The sequence below is a fragment of the Phaseolus vulgaris genome, chromosome 7 (genome assembly GCF_051622355.1).
Source record: "Phaseolus vulgaris cultivar YP4 chromosome 7, ASM5162235v1, whole genome shotgun sequence".
Taxonomy (NCBI): domain Eukaryota; kingdom Viridiplantae; phylum Streptophyta; class Magnoliopsida; order Fabales; family Fabaceae; genus Phaseolus; species Phaseolus vulgaris.
In genome coordinates, this window is record NC_143504.1 from 3,755,633 (window position 1) to 3,778,281 (window position 22,649).

At 33.8% G+C, this 22,649-nt stretch overlaps 4 protein-coding genes across 12 annotated transcripts; 2 read left to right on the forward strand and 2 right to left on the reverse strand.

Annotated features, from left to right (window-relative positions):
* On the forward strand, nucleotides 1-2,343 carry LOC137827971 (uncharacterized). Of its 8 annotated transcripts, none has more exons than XM_090304466.1 (5): nucleotides 1-277; nucleotides 451-611; nucleotides 893-962; nucleotides 1,526-1,543; nucleotides 2,025-2,159. In XM_090304466.1, the coding sequence occupies exons 1-2, from the start codon at nucleotides 123-125 to the stop codon at nucleotides 599-601; spliced, it is 306 nt and encodes a 101-aa protein (XP_090160592.1). In that variant the 5' UTR covers nucleotides 1-122; the 3' UTR covers nucleotides 602-611; nucleotides 893-962; nucleotides 1,526-1,543; nucleotides 2,025-2,159. The 8 variants fall into 8 exon arrangements, with proteins under 8 accessions (XP_090160592.1, XP_090160594.1, XP_090160595.1 ...); XM_090304468.1 differs by having other exon boundaries at nucleotides 451-569; XM_090304469.1 differs by lacking the exon at nucleotides 1,526-1,543 and having other exon boundaries at nucleotides 451-569; nucleotides 2,025-2,343.
* A 3,866-nt stretch (nucleotides 2,344-6,209) lies between these two features.
* On the forward strand, nucleotides 6,210-7,392 carry LOC137828241 (zinc finger protein 7). The gene has a single exon (XM_068634724.2). It carries the CDS (start codon nucleotides 6,347-6,349, stop codon nucleotides 6,923-6,925), a length of 579 nt encoding a protein of 192 aa, XP_068490825.1. The 5' UTR covers nucleotides 6,210-6,346; the 3' UTR covers nucleotides 6,926-7,392.
* A 464-nt stretch (nucleotides 7,393-7,856) lies between these two features.
* LOC137828240 (TIP41-like family protein) lies at nucleotides 7,857-12,293 on the reverse strand. 2 transcript variants are annotated; one of them, XM_068634722.2, is made up of 8 exons: nucleotides 11,808-12,293; nucleotides 11,509-11,694; nucleotides 11,196-11,286; nucleotides 10,911-11,021; nucleotides 10,531-10,590; nucleotides 10,387-10,428; nucleotides 10,004-10,132; nucleotides 7,857-8,260 (listed from the first exon to the last, which is right to left on the reverse strand). In XM_068634722.2, the coding sequence occupies exons 1-8, from the start codon at nucleotides 11,951-11,953 to the stop codon at nucleotides 8,156-8,158; spliced, it is 870 nt and encodes a 289-aa protein (XP_068490823.1). In that variant the 5' UTR covers nucleotides 11,954-12,293; the 3' UTR covers nucleotides 7,857-8,155. The 2 variants fall into 2 exon arrangements, with proteins under 2 accessions (XP_068490823.1, XP_090160599.1); XM_090304473.1 differs by having other exon boundaries at nucleotides 11,196-11,374; nucleotides 11,808-11,996.
* A 1,610-nt stretch (nucleotides 12,294-13,903) lies between these two features.
* HAT3.1 (Homeodomain-like protein with RING/FYVE/PHD-type zinc finger domain-containing protein) lies at nucleotides 13,904-21,889 on the reverse strand. Its single transcript, XM_068634208.2, has 9 exons — nucleotides 21,721-21,889; nucleotides 20,325-21,235; nucleotides 18,562-18,727; nucleotides 18,349-18,472; nucleotides 18,154-18,266; nucleotides 17,510-18,067; nucleotides 17,026-17,298; nucleotides 14,801-14,890; nucleotides 13,904-14,710 (listed from the first exon to the last, which is right to left on the reverse strand). Exons 2-9 carry the CDS (start codon nucleotides 21,170-21,172, stop codon nucleotides 14,402-14,404), a joined length of 2,481 nt encoding a protein of 826 aa, XP_068490309.1. The 5' UTR covers nucleotides 21,173-21,235; nucleotides 21,721-21,889; the 3' UTR covers nucleotides 13,904-14,401.
* Between the last annotated feature and the right edge of the window lie 760 nt (nucleotides 21,890-22,649).

Below are 22,649 nucleotides of genomic sequence, written 5' to 3' on the forward strand. Positions count from 1 at the left end.
AACAACTAAAAGCGACATCGTTTTATATGGTCCATGATATACTAAGCAGTAGCACCAGCCACCATCACTAAACCCTTGCAAAGCCCTAAAAGCGCGTTTCGCATCTCTCAGATTGGATTGCAATGGCTTGGCGTTCTGGTTCTTTCTCTCGTTCCTTAGTATCCTCAGCTAGGGCTTCTCTCCGGCCGGCGGCGCCTTCAGCACTTCCCCGCCTCCGTCCGCCACCAGTCACTGCTCCTCGCGTCCAGTCCCGTCGCTTTTCCATGCCGGCTACCAGGTCTCGCTTTTCGCCGTTTTGCTGTCTCTGCTTATTTAACGATAACCAAAATCGCGTCGTTTCAAAACGAATTGCTAATCTGCCGTCGTTTTAATTTCCTTAATTTGGAATTAATTTTAGTAATTTGTTGCATTCTGAATTGCATTGAGAATTTGTATTTTCTTTCTTGACAGGAATTTGGGGCAATTGGGCTGCATAGAATCACTTTTACCTCTGCACAGTACAATGGCTATTACCTGCATGACTTCACACATTACTGTCGGTGCTCGTGCCTGTTGCGAGCTGTCTCATGGTACCTTCCGTCGTTCTTGTCAAGATCGCTAATAGTCTCTTTGTGAGTCTTGCTGGTTCTAGGATGCATGAAAAATGGTTTATGCTGTTTTGATTTCGTTCGAGAACAGATTTTAAGCATATTCATTCCATTGCCTCACCTAAAAATCCCTTTTAAAAAAACTTACTAGTGTTCTGGATTATATAGAAAACCTTATATTATAGGCCTGATAGATGGTAAATTTAGGTAGTCCTTTGTTGCTTTATGCGAGGAGATGAGTTGGGTAGAATTTGTGAGTTTGTCTAGCTTGGTTCATAAGAAGGTATTAAGATTCAAATTTATAGGGAATGGAAAAGATGGGTGATGCGCCAGGACATTGATCATCTTCCAATGGCAAGAGAAGATTGCTGCATAGTAGGTTCCTTTTTTGTTTTCCTTCGTTCAAAATTATAAATTCAGTTTCAGTTAAACCATGTATACAAGCAAGTAATTGGTTATTATTGGTTTGGAGATGAACTGAAGCAGTAGTCAGACAAGCAAGTGTTTTTTTTTCAAAAAAAATTTCCTTGGGCGTGCATTTTGTCTATCTATTGCTTGGATACTTCATTATTTATTTCAGTATTGAAAAATCTTATTCTTTGAGCAGTTATTGTATCCCTGCTCTACTTTTGCTGGCTTTTCATTTTTATTCAATTGTCTACTTTTGCTGGCTTTTCATTTTTATTCAATTTTATTTAACTTTTACGTTTTACCTGATATAAAACACTTTATGGTTTCCAACAAGATTTAAGGAGGCTTCCCACAATAAGTATTTGGATATTTGAGCATCTTTTGTCAGTTTATTGAATTCCATGCACAAATTTGCTTAGTTTACCAGAAATAAATCCATGCCAGAGTCATCCTTGAAATGGCTGTACGTCCAGCCCTTTCATCAGTTTTATAATGCTACTAATGAGTAAACTACGTTCATTTCACAGGTGATCCTGATTCCTGAGGTGAGGTTCTAAGTCCCCATTGATTATTTTGGTTAAAACTTAAATGACCTCCTTGACCCAACTTCAAATCCTTTGCTCTGAAAGATGAGATTTTTATGCTAAAGAGGTTGCTGCCTTGAAATTCTTCCTGCGAAGACAATTTGGAAGTCTCAGGCAGCTAGGCATGGTAGTCAAAAACCAGTCTGTCCTTTCTTGTGAAGGATGATTACAACCTTGGCTTGTTCATTTATATGATAAGTCTTCTATAAGTTTTTTATCATAAAAAAGAACATGTCAAGATTGGTTACTACTACTTTTAGTAGTTACATTCTTAGTCTGCCAAAGTATTTGCTGGATATACGTTATTTCGTAAACAAAGTCCTTTGTGTAATGAAAACTCTTGAGCAAATAATCTGAATGCCTGGTTGAGCAAGATTGTCTAAAATCTTTAATGCCATGTAATCTCATGCTTATGCTGTTATGATTTCCTTTGCTGTTGCAGGTACGTGAGGAAGCTGTTGGATTTTCATAGTTGCCTTTGAGGATACGGGTGACCAATAATAGTGTTTTCTGCGAAGTAACAATTGTAGGAATGTCGAATTAGACTCATCGGTTATGTTACTTTTTGGTTGTGTTACTTCTTATTCAACAGAGAAAAGCATATTTCTTTCCTAATCGGAACATCATTCAGGATTAGTTTTTGATTCTTCTTATATCTGGTTTTGTTTAAATGTTCATTTGTGGTCTTTCTTTTAAATATGTTCGAAATAATGTCTGTGGATTGATCACTTATCAAGCAATGCACAAAATTAGCCCATGAATGACTTTTTTTACCTCCCCTTTAATAACTTTAAACCTTTATTATTAATGTAAATTACTCATTTAACAACTCTTGATCTTATACATCATTGAAGAATTATAGTTATGCAATTTCTTAGAAGCGAGTGTACACATTTTCTTTGAGCTGTACAAATGTTTATGTTTAATAATTTTCTTGGACATGTCATTTGTGTCGATTGATTTTAGTGTCAGACATGATTAAACTTTAATATTTGTTTTGTCTTTTGTAATTATTTTATATTTAATAGAAAACTAACATTTGATCAATCAAGTATAGGTTTAATACATAAAAGCATACTAAAGATGTTAATTTAGAGGTATGATAATTTATTTTTTAGTTTTATGGTTTTTGTGTACAAATTTATACGACTAGTAATAGAGTTAAGCTGCAAACAAGTCTTATATTTTGTAATGTGCGTTAGATTACTCATAATTAATATTATTACGCTTCAATATTTTATGAGCAGTAATGTGTTCTTATTCATATATTTGGTTGAGTAGTACTCTTAACTATGTAAATATACTCAAATCATATCTTATCCGTGCTTATTTCCACTATGTATATAAAATAAATAAAAATATTCATAAAAAACTGCTACAACTAAATTAACAAAGCATTCTTAATCATCCCAATATCATTACAAAACAATAAGTACATTATTCCAATAGGACAACTGATGCAATAACAACGCAATTGTCAAATTAGATGTCCAAAATCCTTCAAATAGGAAATGCTTTGTTTTCAAAATGTAAAATTAAAAGGTTTCTCCAGAAATTCAAAGCCTATTTTTTTTTTTCTTTAGGAACATCTCAAGATAGTAAGACATCTCATTAGCATAAAAATTAAGATAAAAAGACTGAAGATACCAGCTTAGAACAGATAATAAGAATGGCTAAATACATTATTCCATTCAAAATGGCAACTTAAAATTTCATATTTTAGAAGAAAAATTCGAAATAATTTTATAGGATAATTTAAAAGACATTAACCATCTGAAATATTCAATAAAATATATACCACACAAACTATACTGTTGTTTGCATCCTCAAAATTATCTATCCCTCTTTTAACAGAAAACTATTTTCTTAAAGTCGAACATTAGTGTGCCTAGCACATATACTCACATGCACTTGGGGGAAAGGAGGTCATGTCCATCTTCAAATAATTTTATTGAAACATTTCACTTTTAGCAACATTCATTTCTCTAGCTGAGCATCAATTTGTAGTGCTGTATTAACATGTATTTGTCACTTAGGAGATTTTATATTCATCTTTAAATATATTGTCATTTTAATGAAGCCTTTGAGTTTTAACAACATTAACATGTCTACTCTTTACTTTGCTCCTTCATAGTTTAGAATGTTTTGACCTTGAATAAGGCAATTATTGAAAGTAATATTGATTTAGGACAATTCTAAAACATTTAAATTCGATTATGTCTCTCGCTAGACACAAAAACTTATTTCATCAAACTTGAAGCAATGAAATTATCTTGAGCATTGTGCCTAATACAAAAAGATAAGTGAAATAAGATAAACTCAAGAATATCAACACATCAATCACAACAATATGATATTCCAACATACATAATTTATTGGTCATGCATTACAACATTCATATTAAAATCAAAATGCTTTAAACCATAATCTTTTCTTTAACTACAATATCCCATTAAAGACCATAAACAACACCGAATTACCTTAAAAAAGAAGAAGAAATTAACGTATTAAAAGATCATACATTATTATTTGTAAATTCCTGTTCTTTACACTTGTACCTTAGTTGAGAGAAAAAATTTAAACATCATTAAAGATCGTTTACCAACAATAGTTCTTAATTCTTTTATTACATGTCTTTGGCGAGTAATGAATATTTTAGATGTGAATAATTGGTATCTTAGTAGCAACGTGTAATGAAATTTAGTGATAGCCAGGGACTGGACTTAAATGTCATATAAACAAATATTCAGTATTATTTTCTCGTTACTTTATCTCTTATACCTACAAATATTATCCTAAGAAGGCGATGTTTTTGTGAAAATAGTTGTTTTAAAATTTATTTTTTGTATAAATTGTGTTCTAACTTCGTAGGAACTACCGTGGCACAATTCTACATCCTACATTCTGGAAAACCTTTTTCGCTTATTTTTTAAAGCTTCTGAAAAGGCTTTTGTCCTTTTTTATATGTAGCAAAAAAGTAAAATTTTACAGTTAAATCTCTTTTGTATTTTTATTCTTGTCTTTACACAATTCTTTTTATGTAAAGTTTAATTCAAATTTTCTTACAAGCTTTTATTGAATTTAATTTTCATGCATTATCAATGTAAAAATCTTTAAATAGTTTACTAATTAGGAATTATCATATATATAAACCCTAAAACTATTATTACAAAATCAACTACCTTACCTTACAAGAAAATTCATAAAATCTGTTATATTCAATTTTTCAGCATTTAGGGTAACCATCCATTGCGATTGTTATGAAAAATTGGTGTCTTCTTTTATCAGATCATCATTAATGCGGACAAAGGAAGCAGTTGTTTCTTGTATGTTCATGCAAACACATCTATCTCATCTTTTAATTTATGCAATATTTGACATCGGTATTTTGATCTTGTTGCCTAAGTTACTGGATAGACTAATCTTGTTTGATAAATTTAAGTTGGACTCGTCCTTTGTTAACTCTCTAAATTATTATCCATTCGAAATTCCGAAGATAGAAATTATCATACGTAAAACTACAAATATCTGTAGCAAAAAACATAATCTAGAAATATCTCTTGCTAGCCCTAGTTGTTCTCAAAAGTGGATATGAGACAGAAACCATGACACTGTTCCATGAATTCGGTGTTATGCAATGCACGACCATGGACCAAACACTTTCTATCTTCAATCCACAGACACTCCACAAAGCAGAGCTGGGATTGGTTGGTGAGGTGTCTTTTTCTGTGGTCTGTTTCAGAGAGAAAGTGTGTGGACTGTGGAAAACCACCTTTACATAACAGGGAAACAATGGAAATTTCCCGTTATGACTCAGTTTAATGAGGGAAAGACCAAGTACAAGTGGCTTCTTGTTCCCATTGAAAAAGATAAACTAAGTGCAAGTGCAAGTGGAAATGGACCCTTGGTGCATTTCTTCCTCTGTGCATATGCGCACTCCAAAATTTGTAGAGGAACTCCAAAAAGCCCCAACAAGAAAACACCCACGTAGATTCCCTGGATCAACAGGGGAAACTGTTCTGAAATAGTAAAGGACCAAGCTATCCTGTTTGCAACTTTTTACAACCATTATTGGAAATAAGAAGGGTAATGTTCTCCCCCACAAAACATCAAATCCAAAAGCAACGAAAAGCCAACCCAACCCTACATTACATATGCTTAAACTCAGAAGTCAGATCCTACTTTCACTATCAAAAGGAATATAAAAGGTGGGAAATAAACAAATAAATTAATATAGCAGTGACCAAAGTGGATAAACATGAAGACTCCATCTTGTAAACTCCATCACATCTAATATCTATCCTTCTAGAGGTAAAGTATAGCATATAGGATGGTGTAAGGAGCACACATGGCAGGCAGTTCAAATAAAATGAGATTTGATTTTGACAACGGATGGAATGATTTAGCATTGTCAACCTTATATTTCTATAGGTATTCCTAAGATAGCCAGGAAACGATAGAACTTTGTAAGGAGAAAAGAGGAAAAAGAAGAAAAAATGATAGTGGGGAATCCTAAGCTTGAAGGGAGCCAACAGTGAAGATGACATAAGCATTGTTCCCTACAGAACCAAGCATCAACAGGTGGGGTTACTGATTCGGATGACAAAAAATAAAAAAACATCCCATCTCACTTCCATTACACTTTGATACCACTTTCGGTTAGTTTTTTCTGCTTTTGATCTAACCTTAAAAGGATTCCAATGAGCCTTTTTTCATCTATTCAACTCCCCTTAGACATCAGAGCTATCAGAGAATTTAGGGGAAATGATGATCAAAGAAGATGAAACAATCTTATCAACAGCCAAAGAACAACCAGGTGAAAGGATGAACAGAGACAAAGACAACTATGGAAGCGAACATGACAACCCCAAAGAGTGGTTGAACCTGAACATAGGAGGCACTTCACTCTCAACTGCTGCAGACCCTGATTTACAATCAAGACCAGCCACTGCAAAAGTTTTTTCATGCAACTTCTGCAAGAGGAAGTTCTTCAGTTCACAGGCATTAGGAGGTCATCAAAACGCCCACAAGAGGGAAAGGGGAGCTGCCAGAAGGTACCAATCACAGAGGTCAATGACAATAATGGGCTTCTCCGTGAACACACCAACTATTCTTCGATCACTCGGTGTACAGCCCCATTCACTCGTGCATAAGCCATGCAGAGGTGGTACTGTGCTGGCACCCAGCTTTCATGATGCACATGCAAGGCTTGGGATGGCTTGGGCACCTTTCTCGTCAGAGGATCAAACAGATCTGGTATGGCCAGGTAGCTTTCGCTTGGTTGCACAACAACCCCAGCCACCACAGGAGCCACTCAACATTGATTTAGACCTCAGACTCTGATAGTTGTTGGCCTCACCTTGCAGTGTTATCATCCTTTTTCAGCCTCAAGAGCTTGGTCCTTAACCTAATGACGGGGAAAAACACAGGTAGAAGACACTTAACCTGGAAGAGTCAATAACTATGATCACGGTACAGCATAGTATGTGCTACGAGATTTGTAGTTTCAACTGTCTATATTTGACTACATGTTTAGCACCAGAAACCCAAATTATGACACGCTAGCTATCTATTTTAGTTCCTTGAAGTTGATATAATTTCCTATATGCAGTGCTCACTTGTCATGTTAATGACAGATATTTTGCTTTTCGACATTAAATCCAGATTTTCATCCTGCATGTACATACCACAAACACTTTGTGGGTGCTAGGCAAGTTCAGTATGGGGATGCTTCCAACATATGTAAAGCCTCAGTTCCTAACCTTAGATTTTAATAAGAGATGACAAATTCGAATGAAACTTTCCAAAAAGACAGTTGTTACTACTAACGTCCTTGTACAGAGAAAATTCATGATTTATTACATTAAGCTAAAGTCCCTATGATTTTCATTCAAACTTCAAAATTAATAGTATTTCACAAATCATTGCTGTTCTGGCATTACAAATCCTGGAATTGACTCTGATCAAAATACGCTTTTCTTTTGCCAATATTAGAGTACGAGATATTCCCACTTTGCTCACCCTACGTGATGCTTTATTATCTATCCCCACGCTTTACTCTGAAATAACAATCCAATTGGGTAGAAAGTGAGATCTACAACAACCATTCTCTTGTTTAAAAATGGCATTTTGTGAACAGAATTCACGAAGATACTAAGACATCCTGGAAAAGCCTTCCATATGCCTAATGTGAATGTTAGTGCGAGCACTCGCTCGGTTCCATGCATTTCCTTTTTCCCAACGACTTTAGCATCTTTAAAATGAAAGATTATACTTTGGAGAAAAAAGTGAAAAGTTGTAGATGTTATAAATTATAAAGTTACTTAAATGTCAACCTATAACTTATAAGTAATAACTATATCATCTCATTTTTTCATGTGAAATGAGTCCCTCGCCTTAAAGTTGGATCCCCCCCAACCTTTCGTACAAAAACAACATCTAACATTAAAGTTGTTTCTTATCTCATAAGAAGCAATTTATGGTTTCTAACAGCCAGATAAAATATGAATAAAATATGAACATAACAATTGACCAGAAACCCTTATCCGCTATGGGAATTTACAGTCTTATAACTTAAGAGGAAATTACAAACTTTTTTGTCGTATGCATTATGATGGGGAGTTTCTGGCTGATGAAGCTTGGATCGCCGTACGCACCAGAATCAAAAGGATGCTCTTGCTGCATTAATAAGACAGTCAAGTGCAATGAAAAAGGTGTTCAACAATAAATTGTAACTTATAAATGATAGCCACAACAAAGAAAACTATATAGAGACAAAACCGGTAAAAGAATGAGGAAAGCATGGGAACAAAAAGGTAAATCTAATTTGATACAAGAAAAAACTAATCAGAGCAACTAAAATAAAGCCTATCACAGCAACCAGTCACTGGCCCGGCTGTCATTGTCACAGGGCTTGGAAAGAGACACATAGGAGTGTTATGACGCTAGATGGTCTAGTCACTGCTAGATAGTCTAATATCTCACTAGACGGTCTCATGATAAGAGAGTCTACAAGGTTTTGATGGTAACAAACACTATACAATATGTTAAAGTTATAATAAAGTCACTTCATGTGCAGAACTTAAAATAAATACATTACGAGATTAAACATATTAGACGATCCTACAATGTTACACCTGTTAGATGGTCTCAAAGACATCAACACGTTAGGCGGTCTAATCTTCATTTTCACAATAGATGGTCTAACGCATCATTTCATGAACACTCTGAACTCAATCTTTGTGTTCTTAAATATATTTCTAATTATCCTTGAATGTTTTCAAAACTCAATTTGATATAATTAATTCGTTTGAATCAAAAAATTTATTCAACGTCTTAATTAAACCATTCTATTCAAAGTTTAACAAGGGAAAAAAAGATCTTGACTTTGTTGTATGAGGACAAGGGAAATACTCATATCGTAGGATATTGTAATGCAGCTTGGATTGGCTATCTCATTGACAGAAGATCCACCACAAGATATTGTGTATTTATTGGAGGGAATATTATTTCCTGGAAAAGCAAGAAATGATGTGTTGTTGTTTGGCCGAGTGCAAAATTTGAATATAGATCTATGGCTTTAGACACTTGTGAACTTGTATGGATTAAACAACTCCTTTAAGAGTTGAAATTTTGTGATTTAAGCAAATGAAGTTGTACTGTAGGCAGCCCTTCATGAGAGAACCAAACAACATATTGATTGTCATTTTGCTAAGGGGACACTGCTACCAAAGCAACTTAGTACTAAATTTTTCAATTCTAATTGACTAGCTTGCAAACATTTTAACTAAGTTTTTGAGAGGGCCTAGAGTTCAGTTTATATGTTACAAACTTGGTGAATACAATTTATATGCTCTAGCTTGAAGGGGAGGTGTTAAATATTTGTTTATTATCATTTGTTGTACTACCTTCATAAAGCTGCTTTTTGGGTGTACCTAGCTTTAGGGGTTAAGTCTCATAGGCTATAGTCTTTTCTTTTACCTTGTACTTGTACTCACCTATACACACACACACACACACATCAGCTAGGAAAGTGAACCTGCTGATTTTTTTTCATTCATTAAATTCAAGGAAAACACTTTCAAATGAAGATTTTTTTAAAGAATCTTGGCTTCATAACCAAACCAACCCTCCTTTTGAGTTGTTGAAGCCATATGGTTTAGGGTTTAGGGTTTAGGTTGAAGCCATATGGTTAATAGCACTTCATCCAGGATCTCAAACAACAACAAAAAATAAACATAGTGAAGTAAAAAAAGAGTAGACAAACAACCTAAAGTCCTTAATATTGACTAGATCAACACAGGCAATAGAAAAGAATCCCCCCACTTACTTTCTCTATTTACTATGGTCAACAACAGAAAAAGAGAGTAATGTTCAGAATTAATATAAAGAACAAAGCACAAGTGCATAGCAGAAACTTACTGCAGACAAAGCCTGAAATGTAGATTCTCTCCAGCAACTCTCTCGAAGTATAATGGGATTTGTATTTCCACCAAACACACAATGCATACGTGTTTCTCTCAATCTAATCAGCACTCCGTCAACTCTAAGCTGCATCAGTACCAGGGTAATCAGTTAAATTCAAGTTTATGGAAAGTGGTGGCGATGCAAGAAAATGGGCTGACACAAATCTCAATGCTTCTCAGAGGTATTATAGATATTTAGTAATAACTTCAATATTTTATAACACCAACACTGCACTATCAACCATAAGAGTAGTAATAATGAAATAACTAAATTGCTATCCAAACATCACTTAAGACTGAAAGAAATTTCTAATTTAGGATACAAACAGAGTAGCTCACCCAGAATCGCAACAGAAGAAACCAAGAGCTTGGCATTACTCTCTGTAAAACCAAGAAGTGATATCACCAGTCATTGGTAATTATATTAGTTTGCATAACAAAATAAAAGCTCCTATCAACAGAAGAAACCAAATTAGTCATTACCACTTTTACAGTAAGAAGTGATACTCCATTATCAGCAAGTTCATCCTCATATAAGACCACCTGTTGTTCACAAATGAGGATTCATATATTTAGGATGGAAGTAAATACCATCAAGGAAGAGAATATAGACAATTTGTTATATGTAAGGCACTCAGATAAGTAAAACAAGAGCACATTCATTTTGTATTTTTTGTATAGCAGATTTCACTAAACTATTTCACATGTGCAGATTTATACCGAAGTTATTTATATGTTTTTCCTTTCTTTCACTTACGTTCTTACTTCATGAACCATGCAAAATTGTTTCTCATAAAGACATTATCATGCAAAAACAATTATTTGCAAAGAAGTTCGCTAAATTCAAGGTATTCTTTACGGACCTCATCATAGAAAAGTATGGGCTCTTTGGATGCAAGTGCTGCTACATCAATTTGATCCTTGCAGTCTTCCCAAAGAATATTACTGGTTTCCTTCGAAATCTCTCCCTCATTCTACCATAAATAAATATATATTAAATAAGTTTCCTGATTTTCTTATAACAAAATATAATAAATATGTAGTTGTGGGCACAAAAACACTCAGTGTAGAATTGTACTCGTGACTCATGAAAAATGGTATTCAAGATGACAGATAGTTTGTGGAAAAAACAAAAGAAGTATGCGTACCAGATCTTTATCAATCTCAATATTGTCACTTCCACAATAAGGTGTTGTAAATGTGTAGTCGTAATCTAGTATTATTTGCTGAGAGGGCTTGCTGCACATTTCCCCCAAAAGAATGTGAGACTAGACTAACACAACGGTCATTTAGACATTTACACATCCTATTCAATGGGATGGGTAGACTGCACAAACAATTACCAGGCAGTTTCATACTAGATATAAATTTATTGCAAAGAAAAGACCAAATGAACCTAAGGACTGTCATTTGAATTTTGAGTTATACATAAACATGAAAGTGAACATGCCAACAGCTTACCTTCTAAATTTCCACTTAGCAGCAGCTGGAACTTCAACTGGCGGCAGGGCTTCCTGTTTCCAGCCACAAAGAGCATCAAATGCATTGAAATGAATTTTGGTGCCACTGCTCAGGTGTCTCAGAATTAAAGTGTTTTCCCCGAAAACCATTTCTGGTAAATGAGACGTGTTAAGTTTCTGTTCCCACCTGCAAGGCACACATCCATCTTCAATTTTTCTTCCAAAATATCAACGAACAAAACGCTTTCCCAATTAGAAATTACAGAAGCTAGGGTTAATTGTGATGCGATAATCACTCACTCCTGGATGGTGGAAGACTTCAGTATGGAGTGCCTCCGAGTCTCGATCAACCAACCATTGATGCGAATGCCTCGCCGGCCATCTTCGGCGAAGAGTTCGGCGCCGGCGGCTTTCAAGTTGTTCTCGTCGACTTCCAAATCCATCATCACCTTCGGATTTCAACTCACCCGGTAATTCCCCGAGTTACGGTCAAAGAGACTCGCTTTTAACAATTGGGTATTACATATGGGGCTTTCGGTCAGCCACAGAGGCCTTCTTACACTGTAGCTATGCCTCCCCTTACTTTTTGTACTTCCATAATTTCTATCTATACTATACCTCTCATTACATAAGAATGATCAAAATATTTTTTTGTTCTAGAAATATAAAATTTAAAAATTTCTATAATGCAAAACATCTTAATAGTACATTGATAATTAACTGTTAGTGTATACCTTTCAAGTCTTTCACAAAAGATTGAGACATTTAATGGGGAAGAACCAAATTGATATTTAGACAAATGCAAAATATTATTAAAAGTGCAACACTTAGAGAAATATTATTAAAAATATTTCCGGATAAAACATTTTTTTAAAAAAAAAACTTTAAATTTTATATTTTGGAAATAAGTTTTCGATAACAATATTTGATTGTGATAACTTTTATTATATATATATATATACATTTGGATGAATATTATAATTTGTGTAACATACTTAATTGGATGAATAGTTTGACCAGACTCATATTTTAACTGGATTTAAAAATTTGATTTTATACATCAAATTAATGGGGGATGAACTATTTTGTTACTATTAAAATGAAAATGAAACTTAGAAGAAAAACAATTCGAATTTTCAAAGAATAAAATTAATTTCAATTTTTAAATATATTAATAAAATAATACATTTTTTTCAATTTCAGTTATTATTTTTAAAATTTGTCTCGCTACATACCAATGTAACCTACCAGTCAAAATTCATTTGTTTCAATTTATATTACAATTTTTTAAAATTCTTTTAGTTAATTTTACGGACCATTTAAGCAATCCCTATTTTACCAACTCTCCTAATAAATATCAATAAATTCAGTTATTTTATAAAATATCAAAGTACATAAAAAATGCATTATCGTCACACCAAAAGTAAAATTTATAATTTTTATGTAAATATCTCCAATTAGACAAGACAATAAAAATTTTAACATTGCATAAAATTAAACTAAGAAAAACTGGATCGTTTACTAACTTATTATAAATAAACTAATATTGATAATATTGTTAAAAATACTATATAACATCCAAGTTCTAAAAAGAAAATTATTAAACCAAAATGGTATATTTTATATTTAAAATGTATTCCGTTCATTATTAATTTTTTTAAAACTAGTACACATTAACATTTTAAAAAAAATATTATCAAATGCTATTTAAAGTTTAAATCCTCTTCTTATTTTTGTTTAATATATAAGATAGAAAAATAAGAATCAAATGGAACAGTTCCCAAAAAATGAAGGATTATAATAAGAAATGCTTAAATAAAAAATACATTATTTGGAAAATAAAAACATTTGAGGACAATCTTGAAATAAAATCGTATACACCAAATATGAAACTTTATCTTAATTTTTAAATATTCACACCAAATATCAGTGAGAAGTAGAAGCCATAAACAAGTTGCAGCAGCATACCACCTTGGAATTGAAGGCATGGGATTAGCCGTGTTTAACTCTTGCAAACAATCACAATATGCGAAATCCTCCCCCTCCCTTTGATGTTGGCTCATTCCCAATTTTCACAACTACCGTATATCATAAGCCCCAACTTCAGCACTTATAAATCACTAACTAAAACAATCAACAATCACGTCTCCCTCAATGTGTTATTCTAATTCCCTTCCTCTTAGGGTTCCCCACATACACACTACAACAGTCCCCGAAATAACACATAACAAAGAGCTTATCAACATGCGTGTCAGTTCCAGGGCATTCATTTGTACAGGAAAAATAGCTTCTCAACGTTATACAAGCCTGCAGCAATTGAGGTATATGATGTCCCATCCCAACACATAACAAAACAAACATCTTAAAGAGACTGGGATTACCAAAAAAACCAACCCTGAAAATCAATGAAAGATTAGCGTCCTATCCATATATGTTGTGAACAGTCAAACAAATGAGCTGCTATATTTACTAGGGATTGCCTGCAGGTTAATACAGTAATGATATTGAATCCTGACGTACAAAGATAAACTATTCCCCTATTCTCATCGTTTTTTTGTAGCTTTTTTGCACTGTAATGGAGGAAAAAACATATTGGAACAAGTAATGGAGTCTCTGTAAATAAATAAAAAAATCTAAAAATTGCTAAACTACTGAGTGAACTATTTTAGTGTTTGCATGAGGAGCAACACTAAAACAAAATCACCAGAGATCAATACCAGGAGAGCTATTCTTAAAAAATACAAAAATATAGCACATCTTATGATTACCTGCCTGAATGGAAACAAATCCATCGAGATCCGAGCTGATCATCTCATGGGATCTCAATCTCACAAAAAGATGGATACTTTAATTTGAGGCCTAAAAAAGGTTAAAACCGAGTTCTTACTAAAATGTCATTTCCTTCTTCTTGTCTTCATTTTCTTGCCCATTTGGGTTTGATGAGCATTTGGTGAACTTGTTGCCAAGCCATTGATATCCAGCTGTGTTTCAGATAGTTGGTGTTCTGACAAATGCTTTCTTTTTCCAGAGCTTGGGGCTTTTGATATTTCTCCACTGACCTCTGGGGACCTTAATTCACATTCACCCCCCTCATTTTCAGCTCTACTATCAGTAGATTGCTGTAAAGTATTTCTACCTGAATTGGTTTCCATTTGTGATGAATGCCGGAAGCTCCATCGTGTATTGTCAAACCATTTGGCAACCTGAAAGTGAAGAAAGAATAGGAAATTCAGAATGTCACAAGCGAAAGATAAATTGTGTTCACTGTTAAGTGCAAAGCTAAAAGATATGACCTGCTGACAAGTAAGTCCAAGTTCTTGTGCCAAGCTTTCTTTTGTGGTTCTATCTGGATACTGATTTTCTTTAAAAGATATGTGAAGTCTCTGAAAATATAAGAATAGTTAATCCAAGACAAGCCCTTTACCAGACAAACAGGCTATTTTAAATAAAGAGATGCAGGGTTCAAAGCATCCAACAAAAGGTGGATGATGGCTTGAAGATGCAGCATAAAGGCGGCTAATTGCAGTGATGTTTGACTTGTGGAAAAGATTATAAACACATTTGATTGTCTATTACTTTTCCCTCAAGTCTGGACAAAACACACTCGATTATAAACTATTTTCTGCACTTGTTGGCACTTCACTTCCCAACATTATTTATCTACCATAGAACATGACTAATTATAGTTATATTTAGGTAAAACTTTCCTTGGGTTTGACGGGCACTTTGAAAGAAATTACACCCAAAACACTTCTTTCATCCACCAAACCTTAATGACATGGAAGTGTGGCATCCTTGACACTTCGTAAGAAGAATCTAAAAACACCTAAAACATGCACAACTTGTGCGATATTGATAACTCATGTTACTATATTTACATTTCATATACTCAGTCACTCTTCTAATTAACAAAAAATACTTTGAGCACAAAGCTTCTCCGTGACTTTAGTTTTCAATTCACTCACTCGTCTCAAAATCATCAACTTGGACTATTCATCCACAGAAGGTACATTATGAACGATTTATATTTGCATATAAAACTTACAGAAAAAGCTAGTTAAAATTTATCATTGATGAAAACTTTAGATTAAGTATAATTATCTAAAACTAGAGTGAACTTCTGCTTGATTAGTAATAAACTACTCATTTTTGGGATTTTTAAGTATGTGGTACATTTTTCAAAGTTAATTAAACAAAAAAATTTGTTTAAAATACCACATAATCTAAAATAAAGCCTTAAAATATAAGAGTAGGTCGGAATCATGTGGCACTAATTGTGAGAATGGAAAATAAATAAATAGCACAATCAAAGTAGACAACTTCTTTAAAAGAACAACTTCATTAGTGGTAATCTACAAAAATAATTGTAGTAAGAGGCAAGAGGAGCATGTGGCATGGCTGGTCAATAAGGAATGCCAAGAGCCAAATAGTTTATTTTTTAAAATTTTATGGTGATTATTGTAAGAATTATTCTCCAAGTCTCTGTTTGTGGTATTTAGCTGGTAATGGTGTAGTACCAAGATCTTCTTAGGATGATACATACACATAATTGTCAATAGTGTTGAACAAGATTGTTTATTTAAAATCCAAATCAAATCAATATACCGATTATACATAACCTAAGTTCAATCACAATATATGTTAATATAAAAATTATTACACAGCCCAAAATTTTAAGATAATGGTGTAGTATTTTCATCTATGATTTCGAGATATTGAACAACAACTTCGTCCAGATTAAATTTGCTCAATCAATGCTGTAACTCCAATGTCTAAGTAGTTCAAATTTCCACAAAAATAGATATGTTCAACACTAAGCCAATAAACTTGAAATTACTATTTGTAACCTAAATTTATCTTTTTAGTAAATTAACAGTTTACAGCTTTGTATGCTCTTGGAAATATATATATATATATATATATATATATATATATATATAAATTACATATGCAACTATCATATAATTAATGGCATTTAATTAAAAATAATATGTTTAAAATAACTTTTAAAAAAAAATAAACACATTTTAGAACGTTTTTAAAACAGTTATGTTTTACATTTACATATTGATATATTTCATGATTTGGATAAAAAAAAATCAAATTTAGTAGTTATTTAAAAAACTGAAATGACTAACAATACAAATATTAAAAAACGGATCACATAACTATGTACTGCACTAGGTATGATTACTAATGTTCAAATAAAAGGATCAGGTATGGGTTGTGCAGTATAACAAAATATTTTCATCAGTATTATTCGAATAGATTTTCTGTATTTCAGGCAAACTCTGATTTTCTACCTCGTAAATTTTAAGTCATCCAATAAAGGAAACAACACTCCCCCCAACCAAAAGTCTTTTCCCCTTTAATTTTTCAAGTGGTAATTATTAGTATATTTAGGGGACATGATTTAATAGTGAGACAATTAAGTCAATATGCAAATTAGAAACTGAAATGAAAGATTCTCCAAACAGAAATTAAATTTAAAAAACAAATTTCGAAGGTAATACATTACCTCAACAACAGCTTCTCCTAATCTTTTGTATGCTGAAGATTTAGACTTTTGTTTCCTAGAATCAGATTTCACATGGTCATCAAGTGATTTAGCAGGTGAATTTTTTGTATTTTCAAATTTCTTCTGATGGCCATTCCTCTTAGGAGTGTGCATGGAATTATTTGAAGCATTTCCATCTGGTGACACTGGAGTTGCATTGCCTTTCTTCTTTCTACTTGGAGTAACAGTGGCTGTCCAATCTTCATCCTCACTAGTATCGCTGTGGTATGCCTCCTACAAAAGAAACATAGCTGCTTAAAATATTGGGAGAGTAAAACCAAAGAATGGAACAATAAATACTATTGACTCTACACACCCACCCATGATTAAGTATTATGTTTCAAGTTTTGCAATGAATATGTATAACTACTTCAAATGGGAAGGCAAACCATGCATGTAGAATCATAGAGTAGTATTTTAAACCACGTCATTAAAATGAACTTACATCATACAGCTTTTTGTAGTCCAACCTTTCCAAGTTCCTTCTCCCAGAAACAGGTGTAGAACCTTCTTGACCAGAATCTGGCTCTAGTAAAGATGACAGTTCATCAGCCATAGATAGCTTCTTACCAGCTTTACCCTTTCTTTTGCCATAACTGTTCAAGCACTTGACATCATCCAATGATGCAGATCTGATTTCACCATCCTGTCCAGGGGACGTATTCTCCACAATTGCAGCAGGTAAATCATCAGAGTCAGATGTGAAGTCAGAGCTTGAACTTTCTACATTGACTTTAGAGTCAGCATCTGGGGCAGCAGGGTCATAATCACCATCATCAGAATCATCAGATGGAAGGCCCAAGTATTGATCCCCATGTGAACCCTCCAAATTCTCAGAAGCAGAAGCGTAGTCAGATTCATCAGAACTTGATTCGTCTCCTTCAACTTTCACATCCTCTGGACCATTAGGATTATAATCATCATCGTCAGAATCATCAGAAGGGAGTCCCGAGTTGTTATCCGTCTTATTTCCAGCAGCAGCAGCTGCTTCAGGAAAAACCCTCTAAACAAGGATCAGACACATGATCAGGAAAGAAAGTTCCAAAACATTAATGATTTACAGAGAATGCACTAAAATTGCCCACTAACCTCCCAGGTGTCACTAATAGAGAGACTTGTTCCAAAGGAATCATTAATAAGGTCCATGCAGTCATCTTTGCAATCACATCCAGGGCATAACCAACCCTCATCACCAGGTGGAACTGTAATTCACAAAAGTAAACATAAATCATAAATAACGTGGAAGAAAGAAGCGACCAATCAATTAGGTAGACTAGGGATTACTATCTTCAGTTAACAACGGAGGATCCAAACAGAGCTGGTGAAAGCCACGGTCACAGACACCATCACAGAGAATTATATCATTATTAGAGCTCAACTCTTTGGAGTGGCACTTTGCACAGAATATCTGCACCATAAACTTCAAAGTATTCACATCTGCAAAACCCTAAAGAAACAATACAAAATTCAGGAACTAAATATAAAATATTAACCTACATCCTCACTGTCAATCTCTCCCTCGGAATCAAATAGAGACTCTGGTAGCTTTCCTTCAGTACACAATGAATCCAAATTTCGAAACAGTTCCCTGATGTTCAATTTGCGTCGAATAATTTCAGACTTGGCCCGTTGAAGCTCTTTCTCAGGCTTCAATTTTTCCATACTACAAAATTATCACAATCAAACCAAAACAAATTATCCACGTTGAAAACAAAAATGAATACACATTTCTAGCATTTGAAGGTTCACAAATGCATGAGAAGATTTTTAGTAGTGCAACTACCAATCATACTCGGGTTCACAAGAAAACAAGAGTGAACAAACTCCTAGAAAATTAGAACAAACAAACTCCTATCAAAGACTAAAACATAAGTTACAGAATGGTCTAGTACAATATCCTCAGCTCTCAAATACTGAAAGGTAGCAATAAAAAATATAATAAAAAAGTACTAGAAAAGAGGACATTCAATTACAAATGCAGCATATGAAGTGCATGTTGATTAAATTGATTGTATATAATTTCCAAAATGTGAGTTAAAAAGGCTTTTGTTTGACAATTCAAATAAAATGAAGCACAAAGGTAATAAGCTTTGAATGACTGATCTACTAGCTCAGTTGCATAATCCTGCAGTAACATTGTGATACTACTTAAAAAGTTAGTTTCAAGACAGTCCGGTCAAAGATAGAAGGGTGAGAGAAGAAAACAGCAAGGGACCAAATTGAGTGAATCCCAAAGTACATGAAGAATTAAAGATTAAAGATAAAATAGAAATAATAAAAAGTTGTTCATCATGATAAACCCTACTAATTGTGTACTTAAGATAAACGTCGTCAATCTCGGCCAAACCAGCCATGGATTGTATTGTTATCAAAAACCATATCCATTGAGGATCAAGATGGGGTGAACGATAGTAAATCAAAAGACAAAATACAATGCAACAATGTTGGAGCCAACAGAGAAGGATTTGGACCGAAGAAGACAAAAAAAAGTGAGAAGAGAGTTGCCAAATGAGAGGCCAAAGAAGGCAAAGAAATACAGGGAACAAAAATAACAATTTTAGGGGTGCAAAACAGGCTGGAATCTCAGGTCCAGATAGACTGGGCAAAAAATCCAACCTAGAGAACCATTGCCTAGCACCAGCACACATGGAGATTCCTTGATTACAAGATGAAGATTGAGATCATGCTTTTTCCTGATCATTTGCCAGATTCAGCACACAATTACAATCTTAATTGTGATCTTGACAAGTTCACAAACTCTTTAACTAGAAATTTAAGTACCGGAAAAGTAAGAAATTCATAAAATTAATTTCATTACATTTATTTTTGGAAAGGATTTAATAATCAAAATTACATTTGATAAATACAAATTCAAAACCAAAGATCCCATTAAACTGTTTTATCCAAATGCAACAAAAGGAGAGTCTTCGTTCAGCACACAATTGCATACTGTTTCAGAACTCATAATGAGACTTCATGCAATAATAATCATGATAATTGAATACAACAGTTAAGAGAATACAATCATTTGCCTATAAAAGGTAAGCTGCAGAGCATCTTACCATGAAATTTTAATGTAAGACCTTTGAAACACTAATGACCAGAATATTTCAAATGTAGTTCCATATCAATTTCGCAGCAATTAACCAACAGAAATTATATCAATAAATATAAGCTAATATCTAACATAGATCAAGATGCAAATGCAAATATAGACTACAACTCAAACAAGGCACAAGGTAATGATAAAATCTACACACCTGTATCCTTTCCAGCCCTCAGCAGAATAAGCATCAATCAAGTTTTTCTCGTAGCCTATTCTGTTTAATAAATATCTTAAGTGAGATTTGATTCTGGAGAATTGATCGGTAATTCCAACCTCTCCACTCTTTCGCTTCTTCTTAAAACTTTTCTTCTTGACTCCATCATTGTTGTTATTATTATTACAATCGACCAAATTGCTATTTGGTTCAGGTGTCTTGGGATTTTCTTTTGTTTTGGACCGCAAAGCTCTGTCACTGCTTCCAACTGATCGTAGCATATATGTCTTCTTCAAAAATTTTGAGTTTTTTTTACCCTTGCGCCTCAATTGCGAATTGGCGGGGCTATTAGACACTTTTTCTGAACAATTGATCACAGCATCTCCAGAAGGTGGATCCAACATATTATTCACATAACTTGTATTCGCTAGAGCTGGACTTGATTGCTTTTGGCCATCCCCAGCAAAGGCAGGTGCGGATTCCACAGGTTCATTTTCAGACAATGGTTGGGATGGGTTTTCTGGCTCATCGTTAGATAACTGTAAAGATACTTCTTTATCGGTACTTTGTTGAAGGTGTGAACCTTCTACAGTCTGACAATTCTTTTCTAAGTCATGTTGAGGTGGTGCAGGCAGTAAAATAACAGAATTCTCTGTCGCATTAGCAGAAACTTGATTGGATTTTTCATCCATAACTGAACTGGTTAACACAGTACCGGACTCCCTTTGTTCCTTTAGTAAATGCTCAGTCCCTAACTGTGTTTTTTCAGACAATCCAGATTGTTCAGTACTCATCCCTCCGGCAGTACCGTTGCTACTGCTGGTCAATTCTCCAATTGGACTAGTCATAGGTCTGAGGAAAAACCGCACACCGCAGCATCCACCACTATAATCTAAATGTGAGTCAAGTAACTACAAAAAAAGAATCTTGAGATTATCCACTACGTATATATACGACGCGGAAATGGGAGAGTGAATCAAACATTAAAACTAAAAAGCACAACCAAAATACTCATTCATGCAGCACACAGCCAATTGTTAATAGAATTTGACTACTAATAAAAACCAACAACATTAGCACGGTGCGAAGAAATTTTCATTCCCCAATCTACTTTCTAACTTCCTAAATAACACCTACAATAGCAGAACAATGTCACAGAACATTTAAGCATTTGGCTCCACGGGATGAAAGAAACACAACCCTTGCCTAGAAATAAACAACCAGAAGAACAAAAAAGAGGGAGACTGTTTGGAAATTATTCACTTCAGCTAGGACAAGTTCAGATAAAAAAATATTCAATAGGAGACGGAAAGTTCGAAGAGGGAAACGCAATGAAGTAAGAGAAGCTGACGGTTAATACGAGAGGAGGAGAAAGTGGTGTGGAAGAGGAACTTACTCTTGGTGGTGACGATGAGAGAGCAGTGAATGGGAGAAGGTGGAGGAAGAAGAAGGGTTCGATCTGAAATGGGGATTGGGTGCAAAGGGAAGAGGGTGAAGGAGAGAGAGAAAGAGAGAGTTGAGTTTCGTGAGAGTTCCCTTTTCTCAATCTCAGCGCCAAAGTGAGAAAAAAACGGTGCTTCGTTTATACTTCTTACTCCTCCAAATATGGGCCACCAAGCAAATACCGGCGGGTATTGGACCTTTTTGGATTTCAACTAATGGGCCTCTTTTTTTTTGGAACTCTCTCACTATTAATACTTCTTGTCACTGAAAAAATACTATAAATTAATACACCCTGTATTTCCCTATTTTTAAAATAGATACAAATTTCTAATTTTTAAAATTAATCTAATGTGTTCCCTCATACAATAATGCAGGTTATCTTATTATATATACTTGTATATAATTATCAAAATAATAAAATCAGATAAATTAACATTTACATGATAAAACTGTTGAGAATATTATATGAGATATCTGATAATAAAGTTTCACCGTAACTAGTGTTATTAATTCGTGCACCGAATGGAAATAAATATAAATATAATTATTTATGAAGTATTATTATTATATTAATAATTTTTTATACTGTGAAAAGTAAAAAATATTTAGATAATCAAGTGTAGGGTTTTTTTTTACCAACTTGGTTTTTTTTTTTACCAACTTGGGGACAGTTTTTTTCCTTTTTTTTTTATCAAATAGGGATTGATTCCAAAAAATTGCAAATGTATAAGTCATGCCAACGCGAATTCGTATCACGCTGGTCCAATCTTGACCATGTTAAATTGAAGTTATATTAAGTTAACATAATTATTATATGGAAGATAAAGTCATCTCAATTTAACACAATTTTGATTAAATATTATTTATGTGAAGATGACACTA

Bases quoted from the DNA above. Each gene is read 5' to 3' on its own strand.
- LOC137828240 (XM_068634722.2), bottom strand. From the start codon at position 11,953: ATGATGGATTTGGAAGTCGACGAGAACAACTTGAAAGCCGCCGGCGCC. The intron at 11,287-11,508 runs GTAAGCTGTTGG...GGAAATGTGCAG, and splicing joins GCTAAGTGGAAATTTAGAAG to CAAGCCCTCTCAGCAAATAA. The intron at 10,591-10,910 runs GTCCGTAAAGAA...TGTGAACAACAG, and splicing joins CCATACTTTTCTATGATGAG to GTGGTCTTATATGAGGATGA.
- LOC137827971 (XM_090304464.1), top strand. From the start codon at position 123: ATGGCTTGGCGTTCTGGTTCTTTCTCTCGTTCCTTAGTATCCTCAGCT. The intron at 278-450 runs GTCTCGCTTTTC...CTTTCTTGACAG, and splicing joins TTTTCCATGCCGGCTACCAG to GAATTTGGGGCAATTGGGCT.
- LOC137828241 (XM_068634724.2), top strand. From the start codon at position 6,347: ATGATGATCAAAGAAGATGAAACAATCTTATCAACAGCCAAAGAACAA.
- HAT3.1 (XM_068634208.2), bottom strand. From the start codon at position 21,172: ATGACTAGTCCAATTGGAGAATTGACCAGCAGTAGCAACGGTACTGCC. The intron at 18,728-20,324 runs GTGTGTAGATTT...ATAATTTTGTAG, and splicing joins GAGGGCTGGAAAGGATACAG to TATGGAAAAATTGAAGCCTG. The intron at 14,891-17,025 runs GTAATGTATTAC...TTATATTTTCAG, and splicing joins TAGGAGAAGCTGTTGTTGAG to AGACTTCACATATCTTTTAA.